Source organism: Rhinolophus sinicus, chromosome 17 (genome assembly GCF_057876585.1).
Source record: "Rhinolophus sinicus isolate RSI-liver-muscle chromosome 17, RSI-T2T, whole genome shotgun sequence".
Classification (NCBI taxonomy): domain Eukaryota; kingdom Metazoa; phylum Chordata; class Mammalia; order Chiroptera; family Rhinolophidae; genus Rhinolophus; species Rhinolophus sinicus.
This window is the reverse complement of record NC_142517.1, coordinates 82,504,350-82,532,294: the sequence shown is the minus strand read 5'-3', so window position 1 is coordinate 82,532,294 and position 27,945 is coordinate 82,504,350. Positions and strand designations below refer to the sequence as shown.

Genomic DNA, 27,945 nt, shown 5'->3' with positions numbered 1-27,945 from the left:
CAATATAACCCTTCAGTGAGGTAGCAACACAGGTAGTTGGGAAGGCTTGCAGTTCTTTGGAGTGAGACTAATTAGGAAAAAATATGGGATGCAACAGGGTCTATAAACCTGGTAAGTTAGTCCGTCATTGTTGAATCATCAGCTTAACTTTTTATGTTTCTTGGATTTTCTTTCTTTTAAAAAAAAAAACACACAGAAAACTACTTTTTTAATGCTTGCCATTATAAATTACATTTTTAAAAAATGCTAGCCTGCCTTAGCTATACGAAGTGCAAGTAGAAAAAAGGTTTAATTCTGAGTGTGTTGGGCAGAGCTTTGGACAGGAACCAGCATGCTATGTTGCTATCAGACATTAAAAGAGAGAACCCCCAAAAAAAGGTGAAACTTTGTCAGGTCTCTCTAGTGCAGCCTCAGGAGGCTTCCACTCTAGGCTTCTCTCTAGTCTTTGCTTAAAGACTTCTTTGCTTTGTTTCAGCAAAGACATCCGAATGTTAGTAATTTCACCATCTCTTACAGTTACTGTCATGAGAGGTCTCTAGTCCCGCTCCCTGCATAAGAATGCAGGATGTGGCTAGGCCAAAAAGGAACACCCACGGAGGCATAGTGAAGGGGAGTCATACCACTATATTCTCACTGGCCGCTGGGCCGGAGACACAGGAAGCAGGAGCCACACTGTCCACAAGCTGCCGTCCACTTCTCTCTGCCAACCCACCTTACTTGCTAGGGGCAATCTGCCATGCTAACTGCAATCCGCTCTTACTACCTCAGCCACCATCTTCTTGGTAGCCCCCATTTTTTGCTGCTAGCGTAGCCATGTCAGTTACATTAGTGGCCAATGGCTCACTGGTTACAACTGACGGCCAACTAGCCACAGCTGATGGCCATTCGATCACAGTTGACGGCCATTCACTACCTGAGCCAGCACCTTTCCATGTGAAGGTGAGAACCTGGAAACTGCACTCCTGGCTCTGTCCCCACAGTCATGTTATCTGAGTGTGAAACTTGGTTTCAGTGTTTACTAGCAATGTAAGCTTGCACAAATTATTTAACCTCTCTTAGCCTCAGTTGCACCATTTATAGTATAATAATAGTACCAAACTCATTCTTGTGGTATGATGATTAAATACGTTAATATTTGAAAAGTGCTAAGAACAATACCTAGCACATAGTAGATACTACATAAATGTGTGTTTAATACAGAAAGTTGTTCTCTTATAATTCATTTTGAGATAATTTTTGATAAGTTAGTATTCAAACTATTAAATACTTTATGTTGATACTATTATTCTGGGTCCACAGCTTCCATCATCTGCTGCATTCCTACAAACTGGAAAAATAATGTACGGTACTAAATTTTTAAGATACTTCCACAAAATATATTAAGTCTTGTACTGCTATGTCTATCTGATGTCAGTAAAGATTTTTGAATTACACTCTGATTAGATGAGAGACTCTTGCTGTTGTTACAATATATGCAAGAATACCAAGGTCCACAGACACCAAAGCATCATAGCTTATAAAAATTAAAATATTAGATTGTCTGGAAAGAAAAATCAGAAAAATAACAAGGCAGGAGGCCATTGAGCAATTAGACACTGAGACCCTGGTGTTCTTCAGAACGACAGTAAGTTCACCAAGACGTAGAACTTTTGAAGCCACAAATCATACAAGTAGTCAACCTTTCCTGTATTTCCTTAACCACAAAAATTGTTCAAGTTTTAATAGCTGCAAGCTCCCTTAACATCTAGATCATGTGTATATGAATTAGCTATTTTTTTTATCACCTTCATTCCAATAGTGTGTTATGCAAAGGTGAGAATTTGGGTCAGGTAAACAGTCAGTTCCATTACTTTCTGATGGTTTTGCCATTTTTAACATTTGAAACTATGTTTTCAGTGACTCTTCCAGGGATATAAAAAGAATTTTTTTTCCCCCTTAGTACGTGTATCAGGGACAGGGATATTCTGAATGTATGAGTTTAAAAAAAAGTGAAGGACTAAAATATTGGAAATGACTAACCAGGACATTTGGCAGGTAAAACGCCTAGTAAGGAAACAGTTCATAGATATATAGTACGTGATTATATAAATGATATGATTTTAAGGACCCCAAGAAGTCTTTTCCTACTTAGTGCCATTAACAACCCTGTAGTTTCTGGCACAACAATGAATGTGATTTCATCATTCAGAGTTTTATAATTTGTTTGGGTTTTCACTATAGAGATTGGTGTCCTTTTTATTTCAAAATCTGGAGACATATATATGATTTTTTTCACATAGTGATGTTTGTTCAGATTGTATTTTTTAGAACAGTTTTAGATTCACAACTAAATTAAGAGACAGCATAGAGATTTTCCATACACCTTCCTATCCCAGATGTGCACAGACTCCCCCATTATCAACATCTTTCACCAGAGTGGTATATTTGTTACAGCTGATGAGCCTACATTGACACACCATAATTACCCGAAGTCCATAGTTTAGGGGTCACTCTTGGTGTTCTACATTCTATGGGTTGGGACAAATGTATAATGACATGTACCCATCATTACAGTATCATGCAGAGTATTTTCACTGCTCAAAAATCTGTGCCCCGCCTAATCATCCTTCCTCCCACCAACCCTCGACAACCACTTATCTTTTCACTGTCTCCATACTTTTGGCCCTTCCAGAATATCATACAGTTGGAATCATGCAGTAGCCTTTTTAGATTAGCTTCTTTCACTTAGTAATATGCATTTAAGATTATTCTATATTTTGTCATGGCTGGATAGATTATTTGTGTTTTAGTGCTGAATAATATTCCATTGTTTGAATGTACCACAGTTCATATATCCATTTACCTACTGAAAGACAGCTCGGTTGCTTCCCTGTTTTGGTAATTATGAATCAGCTGCTATAAACATAAACATGCAGGTTTATGTGTGGACATCAGTTTTCAACTCCTTTGTGTAAATACCAAGAAACATGATTGCTGGGTCATGTGTAAGAGTAAGTTTAATTATGTAAGAAACAATTAAACTACTGTTTTGTATTCCCATCAACAATGAATGAGAGTTCCTATTGCTCCACATCCTGGTCAGCGTTTGATGTCAGTGTTTTGGATTTTGGCCATTTCTAATAGGTGTATAGTGGTACTCATTGTTTTAAATTGCATTTCCCTGATGACATGTGATGTGGGATGTGTTTTCATATTCTTATTTGCCATCTGTATATCTTTTTGGGTGAAGTGTCCACATAAGGATTTTCAGATGTTTCAAATGGCCAAAGTTTAAAATAATTTCTGATATTCAGAGCTAATCCCTTGAGCAGTTGTTGAGTGGCAAGGAAATCTGAACCTTCAGTCTTCTATTGGGCTTGGCTATTATTGTTATTTTACTTTTTTTGATATTTTGTTTCCATTATCTCCTTGCTCACAACATATAAGTATAATCATAATTCTATCATTAAAAAAATGCCCCAGTCCAATATTTTTTTCTCTTCCAAAACAAACATCTTGGAAAAGCAGTCTTAATCAGCTGTGGCTATGTCTTCACTTTTAATTTACTTTTTACTCTATTGCATTTACATTTTTGCTTTTCTCTCTACTGCAATCAGCTTTTTCTTCTACCACTTCAAGTAAACTGTATAGGAAAAATTCACCAATAATCTTATTTGCTATTTTGTTTAGAAACATTTTTGACCTGTTATTCATGACATTTAATTCTGTTGATTACTCCTTTTTTCTCAAAACTATCCGATCCCTTTCAGTCTAAGGTATGGCAATCCTACCTTCACCTTCTTAATTTTCTGACCATTGTATTTCTCACCATTGATGGTTTCTCTTCTTTTGCTCACGGTTAAATGTTAATTTTGCTCATGTTCCTTTCTTTGCCTTCTTTTTTTGTTTTGTTTTGTTTGTTTTACATGATCTCATTCTCATGGCTTCAAGTAGCACCTGTAAATAGGTGATGACTATATTTTTATCTATGTGCCAGTCTTCTCTCCTGAGTTCCAAAGTGTTCTAGCCAACTAATTATGGGACCTGACAACCTATGTGTCCTATGGAAACATGCCTGCTTCTCAGATCTTCTGTCATACCATACTTCCCTTGGTTATTAATCTCACGGACTTCCAAGATGCTGAGCTTGTTCTCAGCCTTAGTGCCATCAGTTTCTTCTACTTGAAATGCTTTCCTTCTAGGTCTCATCATGGCTGTTTTCTTTTTGCCATTCAAATGTCAGGTCTTAGTACAGGCATTTCCTGTCCACCTTTCAAAAATAGAATCCCTCCCAGTTACTCTTTTTTTTATGTCACATGTTTTACTTTTTCATGGACATCCAAAGTCCAGCCCTGGCCTCTCTTCCTCTCCAATTTTAGCTATATTAGGGTCTCTTAAACAGGAATGTATTTCCAAGTTTAGGTCATCTTGATTTTTTAAAAATCATTGTATCCTTTTTGTATAAACTGCAATATATATATATATATATATATATATATATAATTTATTCATATAAATTATGAATAAGAAATTTAAAATTAATTACTGAAATCTTTTTTCTAGTTTCTTAATCTATGTCATAAACTCAACTTTATTTTTCAAGTGACTCATTAGTTTATGTTCTATGCTTTAAAGGATAAGCTGTGAGGGACACTCAACAATATCAAGTCTTGGTCAATTAGGGCTGCCTTTAAGAGCAGTTCAGAGCACGGGAAACTCTACTGCCTGCAAAGAAGTCTGCTATCAAAATAACTGCCCAAGGCTTTTCCAGTCAGAGGGGAAATTACTCATTGAGGTTGAAGAAACAAAGGAAAATAAGAGATACTAAGAAAGTACTTGTCAAGCAGGAAAGGCAGAGAGCAGGAAAAGATAAAGAAAAATGAAATGAGGGTCTACTGTATGGATGCATGACAGTTATAAAAAATATAATTCCACAGTCATAGCATTTTTACTTTGATGTTTATCATGTGTTTATATCAATAAGATTTTTTTAAAGTTACTGAATAAGTGCCAGAAAATTAACAGATTCAGAAAACGTCTGTGTTACCTACTTAGAAAAGTTGAAAAAATAAAATGTAAATCAAATAATATGTGGGTAATTCTAATGCACGTCATTTTTTTGGGGGGGAGGGTCATCTAAATATGCAATTAAGTAAGTAGTGTGTAAAACAGTATGTTCCAACGTCCTTGTTAGTACAAAAGCAAGTATCATATCTTTGTATCTTTGTATTTGACATATAGTGACAGTGATTAGGATGAAAATGTAAAAGTTGAATTACTTTTGTTCTAAGGCTAACATTGTAAAATATGGCTTCTTTATTGCTGGAACAGTGATCAGCTGAGAAAGTCATTATACTCTCACTCTTATTTGAGTAGCACAAATCATGTGTGGAGATGCAGCAGGAGAGGTGTTCTTCATTTCCGGAGGCCCACTCTGGTATCTCTCTTCTGGGTGGGTACAGGAGGCTCGCATCCAGGTACTCGTGTTCTGTTTGCAATCTCTTCTTTTCTCCCCCATCTCCTTTGGGTTTTTTTTCCTTTCTCTTTCCTAAGCACATTTTGCATAGAGAAAATCATTCTGGATCCTTGCTTGTCCATCTCACAACTGAAATAGAAAAGTGTAACTGATTGGTTAGGTGGCTCGTGGTGAACACGGTGTAGCAGTCACAATTCTGTAGAGGCTAAAGTAGGAGAAGTTATAAAGATGAATTTTACTGCTTCTAGCAGGCTGTGTTACATTCTAGACTTGTCTTTTTACAGAAAATAACTCTAAATATTCATTCGATGTATTGTAACGGTATAGTTTTAAAATTAAAATGACACTTACATTACAGAATAGGTACCTGTAGGTTACCCCAATACAGATCACTGATGTGAGACGTCACTTGAGCTTCATGGAGTTTCCTAAACCCAAATATTTTAATTTTTATTTCACTGGAGTTTCTTTTATCAAATCACCTAGGAGAGGTTCCTCTGTAGGAAGAGATATTAAGTGGTCATTCTGCTGATGCTAGAGAATTAAGTTACCACCTGCTTCCAGGGTGAATCTTTTTCTGGCCTCCACAGTTGGAACTTAGAAGTGTCCCATCAGGGTCATCTACTTGTACACAACAGACTAATTACGAATAGATATCCATAATTAGAAACAGTGCTCATAATTATCCCCACAATGTTACGTATTTTGAGAAAGGTTTATTGATTTGCTTTAATCTATTTATTTTTTTTTTCATTAGTTTCAGGTGTACAAAACAATGTGACCCTTAGATATTTACACCCATCACAAAGTGATAACACCCTGCCCCCAATCTACTACCCCTCTGACATAGTATATAACAGTCTCATTTATTGTTTTGATTTCCCTCCCAAATGATGACAATACTTAGTCTCTTCATATTTCTTTCCTTTTTTTAAATTAAAATTTATTGGGGTGACAATCATTACTAGAGTTACATAGGTTTCAGGTGTACAATTTTGTATTGCATCATCTATATATCACATTGTGTGTTCACCACCCAGAGTTAGTGCTCCTTCCATCACCATATATTTGTTCCCATTTACCCTCTTCTACAACTCCCTCCCTGTTACCCTCTGGTAACCACTAAACTATTGTCTGTGTCTATGAGTTTTTATTTCTTCATTTGTTTGTCTTGTTCCTTTGTTGCTTTTAGTTTTATATCCGATATATCAGTGAAATCCTATGGTTCTTGACTTTCTGTGGCTTACTTATTTCACTTAGCATAATAATCTCAAGATCCATCCATGTTGTTACAAATGGTCCTATATCATCTTTTCATACCGCCGAATAGTATTCCATAGTGTATATATACCACAACTTCTATATCCAATCATCTATCGAAGGACACTTTGCTTGTGTCCATGTCTTGGCTACCATAAATAAAGCTGCAATGAACATTGGAGTACATGTATTTTTATGGATAAATGTTTTCAGATTTTTTGGGTAGATTTCTAGGAGAGGGATTGCTGGGTCATATGGTAATTCTATTTGTAATTTTTCTGAGGAACCTCCACACTGTCTTCCATAGCCTCTGCACCAATCTACATTCCCACCAACAATGTATGAGGGTTCCTTTTTTGCCATAGCCTCTCCTACCCTTATTATTTGTCTTGTTAATGATAGCCATTCTAACTGGTGTGAGGTGATATCTCATTGTGGTTTTTATTTGCATTTCTCTGATGATTAGTGATATTGAGCATTTTATCATATATCTATTGGCTATTTGTATGTCCTCTTTGGAGAAATGTCTATTCAGGTCCTCTGCCCATTTTTCATTGGATTGTTTGTGTTTTTGTTGCAGAGTTGTATGACTCCCTTATATATTTTTGATAGAGTATCTAACATAATTGACTCAAACACAGAAAGGATTTTATGTAGGTGTACATAATTTTTCCTTTTTTCACAGTGTTATGGAAACTGGATCACATTTAATTCAAAAGACCCAAGGCCAGCCATCTCATTATTTCATTTGTATTTTATCATGCATATGGTTCTGTCCTTTAACTCTTGATCTGCACAGCTATAACACATTTCTGCAATTTTTACAATTAGTTAGTCTATGGGTTTATTTTTTTATTTTTATTTTCTGCATTGATGAGGATGCTGATAACTATTTTTGGAATTTTCCCAAGGTAAGATTATATCTATGCTCTGTAGCATAGACATTTGGGACCAAAATGTTTACTTTTCAAGTTTTCAAGAGTCTATGTGACTGTATTTTGAGAAGTTATTATTCCTTACCAATGGGTACAGAGATGAGTGGCTGCCCATTTTGTTATGGGTCTTTATTAGTTAATGTCAGTTGTCATAATATAAACATTTCTTTCCATTTCTCAAGTGATTTTCAAGTCATGTGGGTCAGGCTTTTGCAAAACATTAAACCTTGAACTCTGCTTTCCAATATTTGTCAAATTTTGCATTATGTGAAAAGAAATTCTTGAAAGATTGCAAAAAACGATGAGCTCTATTCATTCCCATAGTTAAAGCACATGTTAACCATTGGATCAACCTGGACCACAAAAGACTTGTGTTCATGAATACAAATATTTCAGTGTAATTTGTACATTTGGTAAGTATCAGTCACCTCTTCTATAAAATAGTGATATTAATAACTACCTTATAGGTTTATTGTGGTAATTAAATGAAATAAGTCATGTGAAATATTAAGTACACTTCTTAGAAAAAATTGAATGCTTAAAAATATTGGCTATTTTTCTTGAATACAACAATTCTGCCAGAGGACAAAAGGAAGTTGTCACAAAGGGGTTAACAGCTTAATAGAAAGATGACGAATGAGTAGGAGTTTTCCGGAAAGCAAAAGGAGGTAAAGTAGCAGCATGTGCAAAAGCAGTGAGAAACAGCAAAAGGGAGCCTAAGAATAGGGATGAATCTGGTTCTGAAGACACTTGTAGACAAGTTTAGATTTTATTCTGGAAGTAAATGGTAGTTGGTCTAGCAGATTTTTAATTTTTTTCTTTATGAGTTTTAGAAAGAATGGAGAATCTAAGAAGATTTATCTATGTCTTCATTCACAGTACTAGAAAAACATTAATGGAAAACAAGTCTTAATTTTAGACATCAATTTAGTTCCTGAAAAAGACACAATGATATTGAGGAAAATTAAATTACGTTGAATACAAAGGATTTGAAGTGCACATGCTGCTGTATTTTGAGCATATTTATCTTGAAGATTTAATTTTCTATCATTCTGTACATAAAAATATTTAAATGCTCTCAGGTAATGTTATTAAAAGGAATCTGTTCTCAGAAAGCAATAACTTGCTCACTAATTTACATGTTTTTAAATTTGTATTTGACAATACTTTCTAAGCAAAGCACTATAAAATACTTTTCATATTTATTTACCAGACATTTTCTGTCTATAGGATGAATACAATGGGGTAGAGTGAAAAAAAAAATCTAAACATAAAAAACCCTAGGTATTTATCATCCTATCACTAGTGCAGGGCATGACATTGACATAATTACAGTACTAATCTGGGCCTCATTTCTTTACCTAAGTAAGTCAATTTAGTTTCTTCCCTGTGTTAAGGTTGAAGCCCCATTTTTGTGATTACTTGTCATCCATTTCCAAATATATAAATATTTTATGGATAAAACTTATAAATAGAGCACAAATTGCTTTAGAGAAAAATATAAAATTCTGCTTACATATGCTCCTATCAAATACATTCTTCAAAAATTATATAGGACGGACTTTAGATGAGCAATATAGATGTAGATAAAAGTTAAAATTAATAGTGATAATACAAAGAATGAGATGATTTTTGAGTTTTAAATTATGTCTATATGTAGATCTGACAACATATTTTTGGTACATTATTACAATCTGGAGATGTACTTTTTCATTTGTTCCTATTTACGTATTTATCTTCCTTTAGTAAATTTTACAAGTTACTCATTTACAAAAGCATTTACCTAAACATATGTAGATGGTTTTATTTTTATATATATATATATATATATATATATATATATATATATATATATATATATATATATAAATAAATATATATACACATATATACACACACATACATATACATATATATGTATATATATATACACATATATTATATATTATACTGTATACACACACATATATTTAATTTTCATTAAATTTTTTGAGGTAACATTGGGTAGTAAAATTATACAGGTTTCAAGTGTACATTTCTATAGCACATCTAAATATTGCATTGTGTGTTCACCACACAGAGTCAGTTCTTTTTCCATCACTATATATTTGAAACCCTTTACCCTCTTCTACCCTCCCCTCTACCTCCTTACCCCCTGGTAACCACTAAACTGTTGTCTGTGCCTATGAATTTTTGTTTCTTTGTTTGTCCTGTTCGTTTGCTGCTTTCAGCTTTGTATACCACATGTGAGTGAAAGCACAAGGTTCTCGACTTTTTCTCTGACTTATTTCTCCTGGCAGAGTAATCTCAAAATCCATCCATGTTGTCAAAAATGGCAATATTTCATCTTTTCTGATGGCCAACTAATATTCCATTGTATATATGTACCACATCTTCTTTATCCAATCGTCTATTGAAGGACACTTTGGTTGTTTTCATGTCTTGGCCACTGTGAATAATACTGCAATGAACATAAGGATACATATGTCTTTATGGATAATTTTTTTCAGATTTTTGGGGTTGTTACCCAGAAGAGAGACTGCTGGGTCATATGGAAATTCTATTCTTAAGTTTTTGAGGAAATTCCATGCTGTTTTCCATTAGCAGCTGCACCAGTCTGCATTCCCACCAACAGTGTATGAGGGTTCCTTTTTCTCCACAAGCTTGTTATTGCTTGTCTTGTTGGTAATAGATTTTCTAATAGGTATGAAGTGGTATCTCATTGTGGTTTTGATTTGCATTTCCATAGTTAGTGAAGTTGTGCTTTTTCATATCTGTTGGCTATTGGTCTTCTTGGGAGAAGTATCTGTTCAGTTCCTCTGCTCATTTTTAATTGGATTGATTGTTTTTTTGTTGTAGAGTTGTACACGTTCTTCATATATTTTGGATATTAGCCCTTTATTGGAGAGGTTGTTTGCAAATATCTTCTCCCATTTGCTTGGTTTCCTCTCTTTGTTTTGTTGACGGTTTCTACTGCTGTGCAGAATCTTTTTAGTTTGATATAGTCCCATTCATTTATTTTCACTTTTACTTCCCTTGCCTCTGAGGTCAAATTAATAATATCCTCTGTGATCCCAAGGTCAATAGAGTAGTACCTATGTTTTTTCCTATGCAATTTATTGTTTCAGATCTTAGGTTTAGGTTTAGGTCGTTGATCCATTTTGAGTTAATTTGGTATATGGTGACAGATAGCAGTCTAGTTTCATTCTTTTGCATGTGCCTTTCCAATTTTCCCATCACCATTTATTGAAGAGGCTTTCTTTTCTCCATTGTATGTCTTTGGCTCCTTTGTCAAAAATTATCTGCCCATATAAGTGGATTTATTTCTGTGTTCTCAGTTCTATTCCACTAGTCTGTGTGTCTGTTTTTCTGCCAATACCATGCTGTTTGATAATTGTCACTTTGTAGTATAAATTGAAGTCAGAGAGTGTGATACGTTGGGTCTTATTCTTCTTTCTCAGGATTGCTTTGGCTACTCAAGGTCTTTTGTGATTCCGTATAAAGCTGATGATTTTTGTTATATTTGATAGTTTGAATATTTGATTCCAATTCCTCCTAGTTTGTAGAGTTTCTGCTAAAAAATCTGATGATAATATCATTGTAGGTTACCATCTTCTTTTCCCTGGTTGCCTTGGAATTCTTTCTTTGTCATTAATTTTTGACAGTTTCAAGACAATGTACCTTGAAGAAGACCTGTTGAGATTGAGGTAACTAGGTGTTATGTTTGCTTCTTGGATTCGAGCATCAGGTCTTTCCATAAGTTTGGTAGGTTCTCATTGACTTCGTTTGAATATACTCTGTGTACCCTCCTCCTTTTCTTCTTCTTCTGATATACCCTTATTCTTATATTGCTATTCTGATAGAGTAAGATAGTTCTTGCAGAGTTCTTTCATTTAACTCTCAAGTCTCTCTCTTCCTCAGTCTTTGTCATTTCCAGATTTCTAACTTTGATATAACTAATTCTTTCGTCTGTGTGGTCAGCTCTATTTCCTAAGCTGGCTATTTCATTCTTTATCTCTTTTATTGAGTTTTTCAGCTCCAAAATTTCTATTTGTTTCTGTTTAAAAATTTAAATCTCTTTGATAAAGTATTTAACTTGTTTGTTGATTTTATTTCTGAGTTCATTAAACTGCCTATCTGAGTTGTCTTACAACTTGTTGAGTTTTTTTCGGAACTGCTGTTTTGTAATCTCTGTCATTTAAATCACGTATTTCCTTGTCTTTAAGTTTATCTTCTCATGATTATTTCATTTGCTTTCTGAGCTGCCTTGTTACCTTGGTTATTCCAATTAATTGATGGATTATTTCTTTTCCTAGGCACCTACGGGAATGAATTCCGCCATAGGTTGATAGGAAGAGGTCTTCTTGTTGTTGTCATTTTCTAATACATATTGCTAGAGTGTTTGATTTTCTCTTGCCCTGTTCCATCTTCTAGCAGTAGAAGATTTCCTGAGGAGGTGGGCGTCTCCTATGTGGCCAGGTCACCTCGGTCTCTGGGCACCACCCTCGTGGGAGGATATGTTGGGTGATGAGGTTCTGAGTACCTGAAATCCCAGTATTGCCCCTGCAGCCAGATGCAGAACTATGTGCCTCAGTGCACTGAGTGCCCTCACTGGGATCAGCTGGGTGGAGTCAGGGTGGCCTGGGAGAGGCCACTGGTATGTTCATTTCTTTGTTCTCCGAGTAATGGTGACTGCCAGACCACAGCTGCCTTGCCCCTATATTTCTTCTTTTGTCATGGAATTAGCTGTAGTGTGCATCTGCTGCTCAGGGACTGTCTCTCGAGTTCTCAAGGCCGTAGATATTCTGCTCTTTAACCTGACACTGCTACAGTTTCTTCTGGGGACTGCTGCTAACACTGGATGGGTGTGGGGGCAGCAAACTCCAGAGGGTGGGGGAGGCAGCCAGACTCATTGGCTTTGTTTTCTGCCTGACAGTGAGGGCTGCTAGAACATAGTCATCACACTTCTGTATTCAGTCTTTGCCCCAAGGTCTCTGCCAGGATCACTGAGTTCAGCCATATTATATGGTGATCACTCAGGCAGGAGTGCTGGGGCCACAGAGAGTGCACCTACAGCCTCAATCCTCCCTGTCCTAGTAGTGCAGTGAGGTCCCAAGTGTGTCTGCAGCCCCCATCTCTCCACTTTTCCCTTCTCTCCTCCCCTGTTCATCCCCATTCACCCACCTTCAGATGTTTCGATGTGCAGATCTCTCAGATTTTTTTGTATGTGTCTCATGGAATCCTTTGCTGAATTATAGCTATTCAACCTGTTGTAACTTCAGGAGGAGTAATCAAAGGATGCCCCCTCATGCTCCATTTCTGACATCATTCACTATACCAGGGGTGCCAAAAAAATGTATACAAGTGGACACTTTGGTCAACATTGCTCAAGCAGTAATTCACCATAATCAGAAGTGTCTGGATGCTGATGGTAACCACTTTGAGCACCTCTTGTAATTGCAGAAGCCAAACGTGACTTGTATTCATCTTTTGTTATTGGTATATATTGAGTATTACCATTTTAATGAAGTTTTCCTCTCTTAAAATGCATATACATATTTGGCACCCTCTGTATATGTTTTAATATTCTCTTCAATATACCTTAACATAGAACTATTTTTCTCTCATTTGTAAACTCATAGATAAGAAGAAATTTGCTTTTCATTAGGAAATTGTACTACTACATTCTCAGTGGTCGTTAAATTAACAAAAACATTTAAATTACATCCAAGTAATATCTTAAGAACTGGTAAAAATATAGTTTAGTAGGTAATAATAGCCTTTCATGACTTGATGTCCTCAATTATTGGGTCACATTTTCATTGTTATTAAGGTTAAAAAGTGCTTCTACAGGCCACAATTAGCAATAGAGTTAATGGGTAAATAGTTATAGTGCAGTCCATATGAAAAAGACCATCTTTGTTTATGAGTTAATATATTTCTATAATTATAAACATGAAATATATGCCTATAGCAATTGATGTAGTAACTGAAATATGAACAAAATTTGTTTGTTCTCCCTTTGTGCCAGCCTTTATTTAAGGATGTTCTGCAGAATGCTAGTATTCCCCCAGATGCTTCTTGGAAAATAAGACTCTGTGAACAAATGTTTGTGAAATGGTGGATTCAACAAGTGAAACAAATTGTGTTACTTGTGTTTCAGCATCATTCTGCCAGAGGAACCTTAATTTGAGAACTGAATTCATTTTTTTTTTTTTCTGTGTGCTATCTCATGGGACTAAAAATATTGCACAGGATGTACTGTGCTGTTTAAAAGCATTTTACATGGAAAAACTTAAAATGAAATAAAAAAGAAAACAGAAATCATAGCCCTCTGCTACTCCAAGAAGAAGATGGGGGCTGTAGGGCCACTTGATTTTCTGGGAAGGGAAGAGATAGTGCTGCCATGAATTTCTCATCACTTTGCTATTAGAACACTATTCCTTTATTTTTTAAAAGCGTAAAGGGGAAATTCAAATTGAAGCCAAAAAAGGGAAGAAGATGTTGGAAATATATTTTCTAGATATACTAGTAAAAATAAAATTGTAGTTTTTATGTAAGATTTATTACATGATGAACTTGGAAAACAGTTATTTGCAAATCAGAGTAATTGCCCTCTTCTTATGAAGTCAGTCTGGAGGCTGAAGTGTGGAGATTGCTTTTCTTCTGTGTGAAGTACTTTTCTTTAAAGAAAAAAAAAATCAACATAAGGAAATCCCTGAGAATTTTTAATAATGTGTCTCCAAAAGGGTTATTGCTGCCAGGGTTCCCCCCCTCAATGTGTCACATAATCTTTGTTTAATTTATAAATGATAACAAAGCAATCAGGCCACATTCCTAAAAGCCCAGTGACACATAATTTAGTTGAATCTGAGGATTAGAATTAATTGTCTCTCTTTGTTCGAAGTTTTAAATCTTAGTAAATGATTCACTGCATGTCATTACAGCTTAATATTTGCATGAAATCACAGTTTAGCTGGCATAATTTAACAGCAATTAAAAAGCTATTTAATCGTCATGCAAATTGATATGAGGGTCCTTGAGTAAGAAGGGTGTCTGCCTGTTTTTCTTTCTTTTTTTAAGTATCTCCAAGCGGACAGTTACATACTTGTAGACATCCATAACATAATTGATAACATTCTTCCTTTCCATGGAAATATAAGTGAATAATAATTCATGTTTTACATTATAAATAAGAGAAAAGAGCAACAATATGAATAGGCCATTCTATAGAGAGACATTATGATAATGATAATGAATCTTTATCTCCCAGGCATCAGTCTAGGTTTGCAAGAAAAAGCTACGCTTGTCCCTGGGCTCTAGTTTATAATCTCTTCCATATTTTCCTTTCTGAAGGCACACGTTTCTGTAACTCTCTGGAACATGAAATGGCATAAAGCAATGTATGCAGAAACCTTTCAGGAAAACTAACCATCTTATTTCTAGATCTAGCTTTATGTAATATACGTATGGATGGCTGAGGACCCCGCCCATCAGATGGCTGATATCAGGAGCTATTAAAAAAGAAAAAGGAAAAGATGTAATAACACTTCTTAAGATCTCAAACCCAATACACAGTCATGGAGATTTATGACTAATGTTCTGCTACTCTGATACTGTACAACAGGTCTCACTGCTGAATCCCCTTTACTCATTTAGATTGTTCCTTACACTGCAGCCAGAGTGCTCTTTATAAACACATTATTTCCACACATAACATCTGTAGTTTCTTCCTGTTGTATGTATAAAAATGTGCAGAATCATTCCAGTGAGCCGAGCAGTCATGCATTATCTGGCCTATTCTTGTTCATGAAAATGCACTTCTTGTTTTTTCCCATTGCGTTCTAGCTACAGGGATTTTCTGCTAGTTCCATGACTATTTTTAGATCTTTCTTGACTAAAGAACTACATACCTTCTACCCCTAATATTCTTCTCACCCCTCTGTATTTCCTCCTGGTGTCTTCCACAAGGCTTTCTCAGAGTGTTTCTCAGATTGGTCCTCCTGAGAGTTTTTATTTCAGCAACTTTCCCTTTTTTTATTATAGTTGACCTACAGTATTATATTAGTTTTAGGACAACATAGGTAGTAACTTGACATTTATATTCCTTACAATATGATCACCACAATAAGTCTCGTAACCATCTATCACTATTCAAAGTTATTGCAGTAATATTGACTATTTTCCCTATGCCTTACATTACATCGCTGTGTGTGTGTTTTTGGTGGTTCTTTTTTTTTTGGTGTTGTTGTTTTTCTTTTTAATAACTGGAGTTTTGTACCTCATATTTCCCTTAACCTTTTGTACCCATTCACCTACCTCTTTCCCCTCTGGCAACTGTCAATTTGTTCTTTGTATCTATGAGTCAGTTTCTATTCTGTTTGTTCATTTGTTTTGTTTTGTTGGAAAAGATTCTTTGGTATCAATTTACAATCACATATAAGTGAAATAATATGGTATTTGTCTTTCTCTGTCTGAGTTATTTCACTTAGCATAATACCCTCCAGGCCCATCCATGTTGTTTCAGATGACAATAGTTTGTTCTTTTTTATGGCTGAATAATAGTCCATTGTACATTTTTGTCACACCTTCTTTATCCATTCACCTATCAATGGCCACCGAGATTGCTTTCATATCATGGCTATTGTAAATAATGCTGCAATGAACATAGGATGAATATATTTTTTTACTGTTTTCATTTTCTTTGAATAAATACCCTGAAGTGGAATAATTGGGTCATATGGTAATTCTATTCTTAATTTTGAAGAGCCTCCAGACTGGTTTTCACAGTAGCTGCACCAATTTACAATCCCACAAACAATACAACAATGAGTTTCTCCCAAGTCAGCTCCTTTCCTTTTCATTTTCATGTTGCACTTATTATACTTTGAATTTTATTCTTCTTTTTACTTGTATGTGTTTATCTAACTATCCACTTAAAATGTAAATAAAAAGAAAGCAGGAATAATTCTATCACGTTCACTCTAAGTCCAAGATCTAGTAGAGTATCTGGCAACCACAGTAGTCACTAAAAAAAATATTTATTGAATGAATATCTGTATCTTGATATTCCAAAAGGAGCCTGTATCAAAATGTGAATTTCTTTCTATGGAGAGAATGTTGCAGAGAAAAGTTTTCCCACCTTCTAAACAAATTTTCTTAATAGCAGAAAATTTAAAAATTGGTTTAGATTTCTTTAAAAAAAGCCTTCTAAAATATGGTGGGAATGTTATTTCATTTATTTATGCAGTGAATTATTTTTCAAACTATCAATTATAAGCATAGTCTCTTACGGAAAAGATTCTTTGGTATTTCACGTATAGTACATCGTGCACTGTATGGCACCTAGTAGACTTTCAGTTAATATTTGTTCGATAAATGATATGAAACTGAGTTTTGAAGGACTCAGATATGTGTAAAAGGTTGTGGACACAACTTTAAGAAAAGGCTGGAATAGTTAAAGGTTTTAAGTACGCTATGCAGTGTGGTTCATAAGGGAAAATAGTGAGAAAGAAGACTGAGGGAAGATACTCGTCCATTCCTTCGACCAACTTGGTTAATGCAGAGTCTCGATGACAAAGAGGATTGTGTGGGTTTCTTTATCAGCTTTTAAGAGCACACTTACTTGTGTTTAATAAAGTTAATCTAAATAAAAGTCTATTCATGATATCTTATGTATACTCCCTTTATCCCTTCCATACAATACTTTTATCTCACAAAATTGGCAAGGCCCTGATAAAAACCTTTGTGTTGCCTCAAATTTCTCTTTCTCTTCCTCTTTTCCAAACTATCCACCCTAATTTATGGTCATTTATTATCAACCTGTGAGAAACAGATGCTTAGGTGTTGTCAAAGGTAGTAAATGGGACAAGCATGGTATGAAGACTGAACAACTGAACACAATATGTTTTATACACACACACACACACACACACACACACACACATTCACACGTATACCATGTTTCCCCAAAAATAGGACCTAGCCAGACAATCAGGTCTAATGCGTCTTTTGGAGGAAAAATTAATATAAGACCCGGTCTTTATATTATATTATATTATATTATATTATATTATATTATATTATATTATAGATCCGGTATTATATAAAATAAGACTGAGTCTTATATTAAGTTTTGCTCCAAAAGACGCATTAGAGCTGATTGTCTGCCTAGGTCTAATTTTCAGGGAAACACAGTATATATATAACTATTTCTTTTTAAAGTTTTGAAAAAATTTTGAAAAATTTTTAAATTTTGTAATTATTATGATGTAATTAAAACCCTAAGGTAATTTAAAATGTTTGGTTATTGTATATTTTCAGTCCACACACTTAAAGGTATAATTACAATATGTTTTGGAGATGTATGGCTTTTGATGTTAAATACTGACATTCACATGCCAAAATGTTAGATTATAGATTATCTTCACCCCTAAAGACTGACTCTCTTACTGGACTAAATCTCATGTTTTTAACCACATGTTTTTTATGGCTCCCATCAGAAGAAAGAGCTCAAACTAGTATAAAAGACCAACAAGTGTTTATTGATGGTTTTCAAGTTAGCACTGCAATTCGTTGTCCTATACATGTACATTTGTTTTTTCAATTGCTTTTCTCTAGGGCCACCTTCAGCTCCTAGGAATGTGGTGTTTAGCATCAATGAAACAGCCCTTATTTTGGAATGGAGCCCACCAAGTGACACAGGAGGGAGAAAAGATGTCACGTACAGTGTACTCTGTAAGAAATGTGGCTTAGACAGCAGCCCGTGTGAGGACTGCGGCGGAGGACTCCGCTTCATCCCAAGACACACTGGCCTGACCAACCATTCTGTGACAGTGCTGGACTTCGTGTCCCACGTGAATTACACCTTTGAAATAGAAGCCACGAATGGAGTGTCTGAGTTGAGTTTTTCTCCCAAGCCATACACAGCTATTACGGTGACCACAGATCAAGACGGTAAGTTCCACTGCTATTCTCTCAATACAGACCCATAATTCCTTTTTGATGTGTAATATCGTCAGTGGGCCTATATTCACTAAGGTGCAATTGTATACTATATACGCTACAGAGGTGATTTTCTGGTGGTGGTTGTTTCCAAAGGTGCAGAAATGTATTTTTGATATTACTTCTTAGTAGTATGATTAGATACATGCTTCCCTCTATTGTCTATGCATTTTTTAAAATATACTCCTATACCAATATAGCTGAATGAGTAAGTCCATATTACTTACCAGTGAACGTTAGACATAAATGAAATGTTGCTAAATGAATTGAAATTCAGTTGCCCCATTATGCTGCCATCCCTTTTCCATATCAAATAAAGCAAATAGTAAGAATTTGTTACTTTTATTTTATATCTATATTGTAAAAAGATTTCAGCCAACATGCTTGACTATGATCCACTCTGAAAAGAAATAGCAAAAACTATCCAGAAATGTGTTCAAATGCTGTTGTTTAGGAGCAGTTTGTAAAAAGTAGTTAAACTGTCATTTTAAAAAAATCCATATGCTTTCAGTTAAATGTTCCCTTTATAACACTATACATTTTTAGTGCAACATAGTTAGGAGCGAATACAGCTATGTATTATATTATAAGTATATATATTCTCTTTAATTCTCCCATAACATAACTTATTGCAGAACATAATACAAAAAAAGCTTCAGAGATTTTAAAAACTTCCTTTGAGAGGCATTCATAAATTACATGGCTATAAAATGATTGTCTTATAGCAGAAAGTATTGTATATGTACACATATATACGGAATATATTTATGAAGACAAAGCTATTTTTATACACTGTATTTGTCCGCTAGATCTGCTATAACAAATGCCATAGACTAGGTGACTTAAATAACAGAAATGTATTTTCTCATAGTTCTGGAGGCTAGAAGTCCAAGATCAAGGTCTCGGCAGGGTTGATTTCAGGCTGAGGCCTCTCTCCTTGGCTTGCAGATAGCCATTTCCTCCCTGTGTCTTCGTATGGTCTTTCCTCTCTACATGTCTATAACCTAATCTCTTGTTCTTATAAGGGGACCATCATATTGAATTAAAGCCAACCCGTATGATCTCATTTTACCTTCATTACCTGTTTGAAGGTCCTATCTCCAAGTACAGTCACATTCTGGGGTACTGAGGTTAGGACTTCAACATATGAATCTGAGGAGGGATGCAATTCATCCCATAACATAAACCAATGCAGCATATGATGATACTTGAAATAAAACTATATTGAAAGTGTTGAAATACAACTGAGCACTAAAAAGGAACAAACTATCGATACAAGCTCTTGAATTAACTATAAGGGCAATGTGGTGAGTGTAAGAGCCCATCTCAAAAGTAGGCATACTGTATGATCCACATATGTTACATTTTTGAAATAACATAATATAGACCTGGAGATTAGATTAGTGGGGACCAGGAGCTACAGATTAGAGGCACAGAGATGTGGCGGTAAAGGGTAACAGGAAGAAGTCTTGTAGTGGTGATGCAGTTGATTCTTGATTATGGTGGTAATTACATGAAGCTACATATGTGATAAATCACATAGGGCTACACACACACACATACATACAGGAGCCCGTGGATTTTACCCATGTCAATTTCCTGGTTTTGATGTAATACTATAGTTATGCAAGTAGTTAACATTGGGGAAAGACTGGGTCAAAGGTGTATGGGAACTCACTATTCTTTTTTTTTTTTTTGAAAATTTCTGTAATCTGTAATTACTGCAAAGTAAAAAGTTAAAAAAAAAATTCTAAACCTGTGAAATATACAGGAAGAAAAGTTTAATATTCTACTAAAATATATTTGAAATGAAAGTGACTATTCAAAATATTATAAATTAGTTCACCTTGATGATCTCTTCAGATACGCATATCATAAGTAAAGCAAAGACAGATAGTATTGCACAGTCACCATTTTTGTATTTGCTATGCAATTTTCCCTTTCATTTAACAAATAACTTGACATCCAGAATTTACTTTAGGATTGTTCAAAATGGAATTCTTATTTCCTCTTTTTTTTTTCCTTCTTTCCCATAGTAGCAACAAAATCTTCTCAATTGTATCTTCAGGATAAAACAGATTAGGGCCTTCTGTTCCCCTCTGCTTTAGCAGATTATTTCTAAGGCTTTTTCTCTGGTCAAAAAATACACCCCAGTAAAGTCATTTTTAACTGTAAGGTAAAATAAGTACATTTTAGGATAAAAACAATATCTCTGTAAATAAAATACATATGTAAATATGCTACATAATTTCATACACACATACAGCTGCCTTTCATTCTAGAATTAAAAGAAAGTGTATTTAGTTTACTTTCCCACTGAGCAGAAAGATAGAATATAAATTGTGACTCACTTTTAAAATGAGGGAATTCATTGAAAGTATGTTTCTATAAGGACAGAAGGTATATTAAGCATGGAATAAGATATGGTATCCATATATTGAGACTACACATTGTGGAAGGATAATATTATTAAGCAATCTTCCCTAATAAATGTATCTTTGTTAAAGAATGTTAAGAAACAATTATTGCTAATTTGATTATTTTCACATATGATTAGTACTAAATCAACATATATTTAAATTTTATTTGGAAGGTATATAAAGATCATAAACAGAACTAAAATATTGCTACATATATGCTTAATAAAATATTATGACCAGCCGTACATGGATGATTGACTATCTCCATGTCATAATTTTGAGAGATACCAAGAAGGCCCGCTCTCCTTGTGCCTAAGATTCTGACATTAGAGAATCACATCTTTAAAAATGCAAATATTCCAGGTGGTGACATTATGAAATAATTCACCTGTGGATGTATCAATTACTCTTTTTATGTCAAAAGGGGTCAGATCCTAATGTTGGGTAAAAAAGGAGCTTGTAAAAACTGGAATGTCCCAGAACCAAACATCAGGTGTCAATACTGTGTGCCAACCTTGAAAAGATAACAGTTTTACTGCTGCAGATAGAGTAAGGGATTTCTGATCATTTCACTTGGGTATCTTTGGAAATTTTCTTTTAAGTGCCTGAGAGGCACTTTCCAAAGTTATATGATAACACATTAAAATTTCATTGGACTAAAGGGACCACAGTAAATGATGTGTTTCATTATCTGAAGGTTACATATCATTGTTTTTATACTTAAATGCAAAAAGGTATTTGTTATTCATAAATTTATTAAACATATATACAATGGTGAGTGAGTCTGTATGAACCTTATACTCTGGTGGGGAGGCAGATAATAAACCAATAACTTGACAGCTTTGTAATTCATACTGTGGGTGAGTCCTCACACAGAGAAGCTCAGGGCACTCTAACAGCATATATTCTCCAGGTCTGCAGGGTGAGTGCTGGTCTTCCTGAGGAGAGAGCGTTTAAATTAAGTTCTGTTCTGAGAGATGACTAGAATGTGACGAGGCAAAATGAGACTGGGAGCAGGGAAAAAATTCTGAGTAGATGGAACCAAGCAAAGATTGAGCAATTGAGGGATTAAGCACTGATGACTAAAGTATCAAAAGTATCTAAGTAATTGGTCTGGTGCAGAGGTGTGGAAGGATTTTAGGAAGAAACTGAAGATTTAACCTAAAATTTGGAGAAATGAATAGGTGTCTGCAACTTAGCCAACTTAGGGAATTAGCACTTACCACAAAATCCTGATATATTATCAGGGCCACAAGTGGGGAAAAGAAAATAAGCATAATAATAATATTGTTCATGAGGTAACACTTGTATAAGTAAGGAAATAAACTATTAGAGACCAAAAGATATAGACAAATGTATTAATTAGGATTTTACTGCTGTGTGTATGCACCGGGTAGAACATGAGGATAACAAGGACATTTGCATTGAATTGTCTTTTCTCTCATGTAATGACTATATGTATACATCTTTTCTCATATGTAAGAAATATTAAGGAAAACCCTTTAAATAACCCTGACTTAATTGTTTGTGATCTGTTTACCTTTAAACAAATGTAGATTTTCTTTTTGCCAAATCACTTAGAACCACTTATCTGCAGTTATATGAAACATTCTTTGATTATTCGGACTCTAGTTGGATAAATAAGATTATAGATTTAAGACCATCACTCTCATAATTAGAAATCTTTGCAATAAACCTTAATTAACTGACTTCTATAATCCCAAAGAGCTATATTTGTAACCTTGTATTTTCAAAGTCTATTAGGTCTTTCAAAGGGTTTCATTTAGATAGCAAAACAAAAAAGCAACACCTGGAAAACATTTGACTTTAATCTTCAGTGCAAAGGAAAACGAATGTGTGGTCCTATGAAAGGAATTATTCTGGTCAGAAACAGTACAGGAAAATGGTAATCATGGAGAGTCAACCTGAAACAAATTGTGTTTGTAGATATCCTGACATGTGCAAAAACCTTTAGGGACCATGTTCAAAGTGAAAGACATGTTAAATTACAAACCAATTCTGCTGATATTTGCTAACGGGTCTTTAAAGCAATTATTGTCAGAAGCAGGTTGTCCAATTCATTGGCTTTTTGAAATATACATTCAACACTCCTATCTCTGCCATTGGGTGGCTATTCTGTATAGGTCTTGCCACAGGCTCACATTTTGATCGCAGATTTCATGTATTTGCTCAGGCAGCAATAACTAATTGAACTGACATTGAAAATAGATTTAAATCAACAAAAGTATGCATATATTTATAAACTTGAGATGTCTATTTAATTTACAATTCACTGCATTTTGGAAACAGTCTATTTCAAATGCTAGCCTTTAGCGTGTTGCCGGAGTAGTTAATTAGGGACACTGTAAACATTCATTCACCTTTATATCTTTATTTTGATGTACTTTATCTCTCACAGTCCTCACTATGTTTTTAAAATTCTTGACAGCAAATGTTTTATTTTCTAAAATCTGTGCAAATCTATTCAAAATTGTAAAAAATCAGGATAAAAGTTTTAATTGCTTACCAAAATTATCCTGAAGAAAGCCAGTGGCATGGTAAGTTTAAAAAAGGCAGTAACTATAATTTAAAATAAGACATGCTATACTATTTGTATTTTTCATATTTCTTAGACATAAGAAAATTACATATATAAAAACACAGATACCTTACATTGAAGGTTAAAATTTTCCTATCTCCTTAGGAACAGTGTTTCTCTTCTGAAAAGTGTTCTGAATATTTTATTTATGGAGCATTATTGAAACATCAATCTAGTTCATCATAACCAGATAACTTTGTGGTCCATTTGATTATTAAATTATAATAGAGTCTGGATGATTATAAACTTTGTTCTTACTGCTGAGAAACATCAAATTACTGCCAAGTCTAGTGCCTTTGTGTCATGCGTGTCTTGAGTAAGGGAACAATACAGAAAAGTCCCATAAACCTTAGCAATTAATTCGCTGAGGTTACTCAGTGACTCAGCTCTCAGCCAACAAGTACAGAATTGAACTGCTCCTTGTCAGTTATATATATCATGGCACACATGTTTCTACCTCGCTGGACTATAATCATATTTTGTGATAATTTGCTTTCCTGACCAATATATAAGCTTCTTGATAGTAAGGATGATGTGTTATTTGACTAAGAATAGCCTCGACCTGCATTGTCTATAACTTAATATTTCTCTGTTGACTTCTTTAACAGAAATTGGAGATGGTTGGAGTTAATTTTTAATTAATTCATTAAAAAATATTTATTGAACATTTACTATCTGCTGGGAATTGTCCTATGTTCTAGGGATGTAGCAATAAAGGGGGAAACGATTAACAGTGTCCCTGCTTTCATGGAGATTGTATTTTGTGTCGAGTAATGAAATGTCCCGTGAAGAAGAACTAAGCAGAGTAAGAGAAATGGAAGTAACGAGGAGAAGGGCTTTTTATATAGGAAAACCAAAAACACCCCTCTTGATAACATAATACTTGAACAGAGTATAAATGGCAGCGTAAACTGTGAATATATAAAAGAAGACTATTACAGGCAGTGGGAATAAAAAGGACAAAGGCTTAAATTTAACCAGGAATTTGTCTAGAAAGTAACAAGAAAATATCATTCATATGTATTCTTTAGCATATACTAAATTTCATGCTCACGAAATCCTCTGACTCTATACTTACAGAATTTGTAACAAAATGTTTTCATCAACACTAAGCCATCCTTTAATAGCAATCATGTTTTACCTTGTTGATCATACATTGCTGGAAAAATGTGTTTAATCCTATACTTGATTTTAAGCAGTTGGCTTTTACATCAGCTCTTTCTCTGAGGAATTCTTATTTGCACATTTTGCAGGGAAGTTGACGAAGTATTTTCTTTAATATAAAATAATGAGATCTTATTGCTTTTTTGATTACTACTACTACATTAACATTTTTAATGGCATTGTCTATACAAATTAAAAATAGTAGTAGAGATTATTTATTAAATATTTTAAATCCTGTTAAACTAAACCTGGGTAGCAGTGAAGATAAGTATAAATGATCACGTTACATTATCTATATTATATGAAGTAAATTTCTACTTTATGGTTAGACAAATGTCTAGCAAATTGCCCATTTTCAGTGTAGTTCTATGCTTTGAAAATGGAAGTCAATTTAATTTTATTAACTAAATTTTGCCTGTAAAACAAATTGATTTGGATAACTGATATGTGGTTACTATTAAAGACTAGGTTTTTAAAACTATTTTCTAAAATCCTCTTTTACTTTAAAAAATAAATATTAGTAATAATTGGAAAGCCATTAATGTGAAAAAATAAAACAAAGATTTTTAATGTTGACAGATTATTCTGATCTTTATTAAAATATAAAATGTCTTCACACTTAAAAAATACTTTAATTTGTAAAGATTGAAAACTAATGCTGACCTTTTTAATCAGACCAAAATTCCATTTAGCATCTTTAGATTAAATAGCTGTTTTTTTCTTCCATGTATTCCTCAGCACTTTTCTATTTGGTTTGGATTCTAAAACAGTCAGTTCCAGCTACATAATTTGTGATGTCCAGTGAGAAATGAAACTGCAGGAACCTTTGTTCAAAAAGCAGGAAAAAAGGGCCATGAAAGGTACTAAAATATAAAGCTTTTTCCTTCCATAATTTCTCTCTCTCAGTTTGTTATCTTGCTTTTTAATTGTTATTTAATGTCCTTCTAAGTAAAGAAAAAGTAAAGTTTCAGATTATTAACATAAACTTTACTATTCATCTTTATACTGTTCAATGCTACATTTAAATGTAAATATAAGAACATTTAACTCATACGCAAAATCATCAAAATCACACAATTGTTTTTCTGTAGTCCCATCCCCACCTCGTCCCCAGTCTGCAAAGGTGTCTCCAGCAGATTCAAACAGATACATGAGCCAGACTCAGGTTGGAAAAAGCAAGAGAGAGTGTCCCCGGAGCACTGAGTCAGCAAAGGGAGCATTCCCACTGCGTGGGGATACTTATAGGAAGAATGAAGATGCCCCCAGTTTCCCAGGGCCTTCCAAACCCACAGTGGAATGGAGAACCCCAAGGGTCTTTAAACCTCCTTCCCAGAAACTGTTGGCTACTTGCATGTGGTGGGTGAGAAGCTTGCCCCTGCTAAGATGTGGCCTCTGCAAAAAAGAGATAACCAACACACACACACACACATACACACACACACACACACAGCTCTACTCTCCCCAGGGTTAACTTAGACCTTTCCTGTGCACATACCCAAAACCCCACTGGAGGAAAGGGTTCCAGGAATGTGATCCTCCCTCCTCAGAGGTCTACCCAGTCACCTTCCCCAGGTGGAGGTTGGCAGCCATCCAGGGGTGAGGCAGGGACTGGGAGACTGCGTGGTGGAAAGCAGGGAAGTGTGCCCAGTAAAACACATCCCAGGAATGTGGGGAGGTATCCAGAGGCTGGACCTTGCCTAGAGCTGATGATTCAAGTTCCTAGTGCATGCTCCACCCAAACTTCATGATTGGGACATTCATGTCCCATCAAACTTCACTTGGAAAACATGAGTTCAAAGATAAAAGTATTAAGAATTTCAAGATGGCAGTAGCTGAGCATTAAACCTTAAGCAGAATCAGGGAGCCGTGCAATTGCTAAGCCACACACTCATCAAGCCAGCCATGGAAACATTTTACAAAATAGTATCATCACTGTTTTTCCCATTTACCTCCATGTGTTAGTCAGCAGACAAATATAGTCTGTGACTATGACATGCTGAGTGCTGTGCTGTATGCCATGTAGGGAAAAGAAGACGCATGTTTGAGTGTTTGAGATGTGGTGCCTACTGTGGAGCAGTCAGCAAGTCAATCATTCATTCTCTAAGATTTAGAAGTGAGAGTTTGCCTAAGTAAAACAAACAAACTGAATTAAATATAATATCTGATTCAATAATATATTTTCAAGAACTGAGTACCTGATATATTACTTAGTACACAAGTCCTTAAAATGCATATAAGTAATAAATTATTAAATAGTGATATGACAGGCAGTGAATGTTGATATTTATCTATTTTTATGAAAGAGAGCCTAGTTGTGTGACACACATTTATTCTGTTAGGCAGTGAACAAAGCTTTTAGGAATGAAAAATTAAAAACAAAAACAATGGAAATATAGTTCCATAATTTGTCTGATGCTATTCTACTTATTTTGATATTCTAATAGACCTGAGGGTAGATTTTATAACTATGGATACCTTTGTGCTCTGCTATATATTGTTATACTGAATCACTTCCAAGGTATACCCTAAGATAGAAAAGTGTTTTTTTTCCCCTCAAACTAATTATGGCATGACTCATTAAATAATTTGTGTTCATCCTTTTAAATTGTGATCCATTTTACATATTTCTTAAGTAACCTTTCTTAAAGCAAGTAAGTATTATCAAGGATGATAAATACATCTATAGGGATAGAAGTGTACTTTTCCTTTCATTTTCTCTTTAAAAACTTATTTTACACTTTTGCTGAACCACTAAATCTGTGAGCTATGTATTACATTTTACTTTATAATGCTCATGTGAATGGATTAATATGTAAAATGTCTTCATACTTAAATAAATACTTTATAAAGATCGAAAACTAATGCTGACCTTTTTAATCAGACTGAAGTTCCATATAGCATCTGTAGATTAAATGGACGTCCTATTTCAAAGCTTTTTTATGTAAATAGTGACTGATTGACTATTTTCTGTCTACAAGCTTAGATTCTATTTGGATAAATTTATTTGATAGTTATGTCCTGTTTCATAATTTGATATTTTAAGTGTTTTTTTTTTATTATTTTTCTTAAAGATAAATGTGTTGGTCAGTTGGAAATATGAATTGCACA

The 27,945-nt window shown here is 34.5% G+C and overlaps 1 protein-coding gene across 1 annotated transcript in view; it reads left to right on the top strand.

Annotated features, from left to right (window-relative positions):
- Positions 1-27,945, top strand: part of EPHA6 (EPH receptor A6) — an 860,810-nt gene that overhangs the window by 355,604 nt on the left and 477,261 nt on the right. Inside the window, 1 exon segment of the mRNA XM_088794040.1 lies at positions 18,271-18,606. Coding sequence (XP_088650166.1) covers positions 18,271-18,606 — 336 coding nt within the window.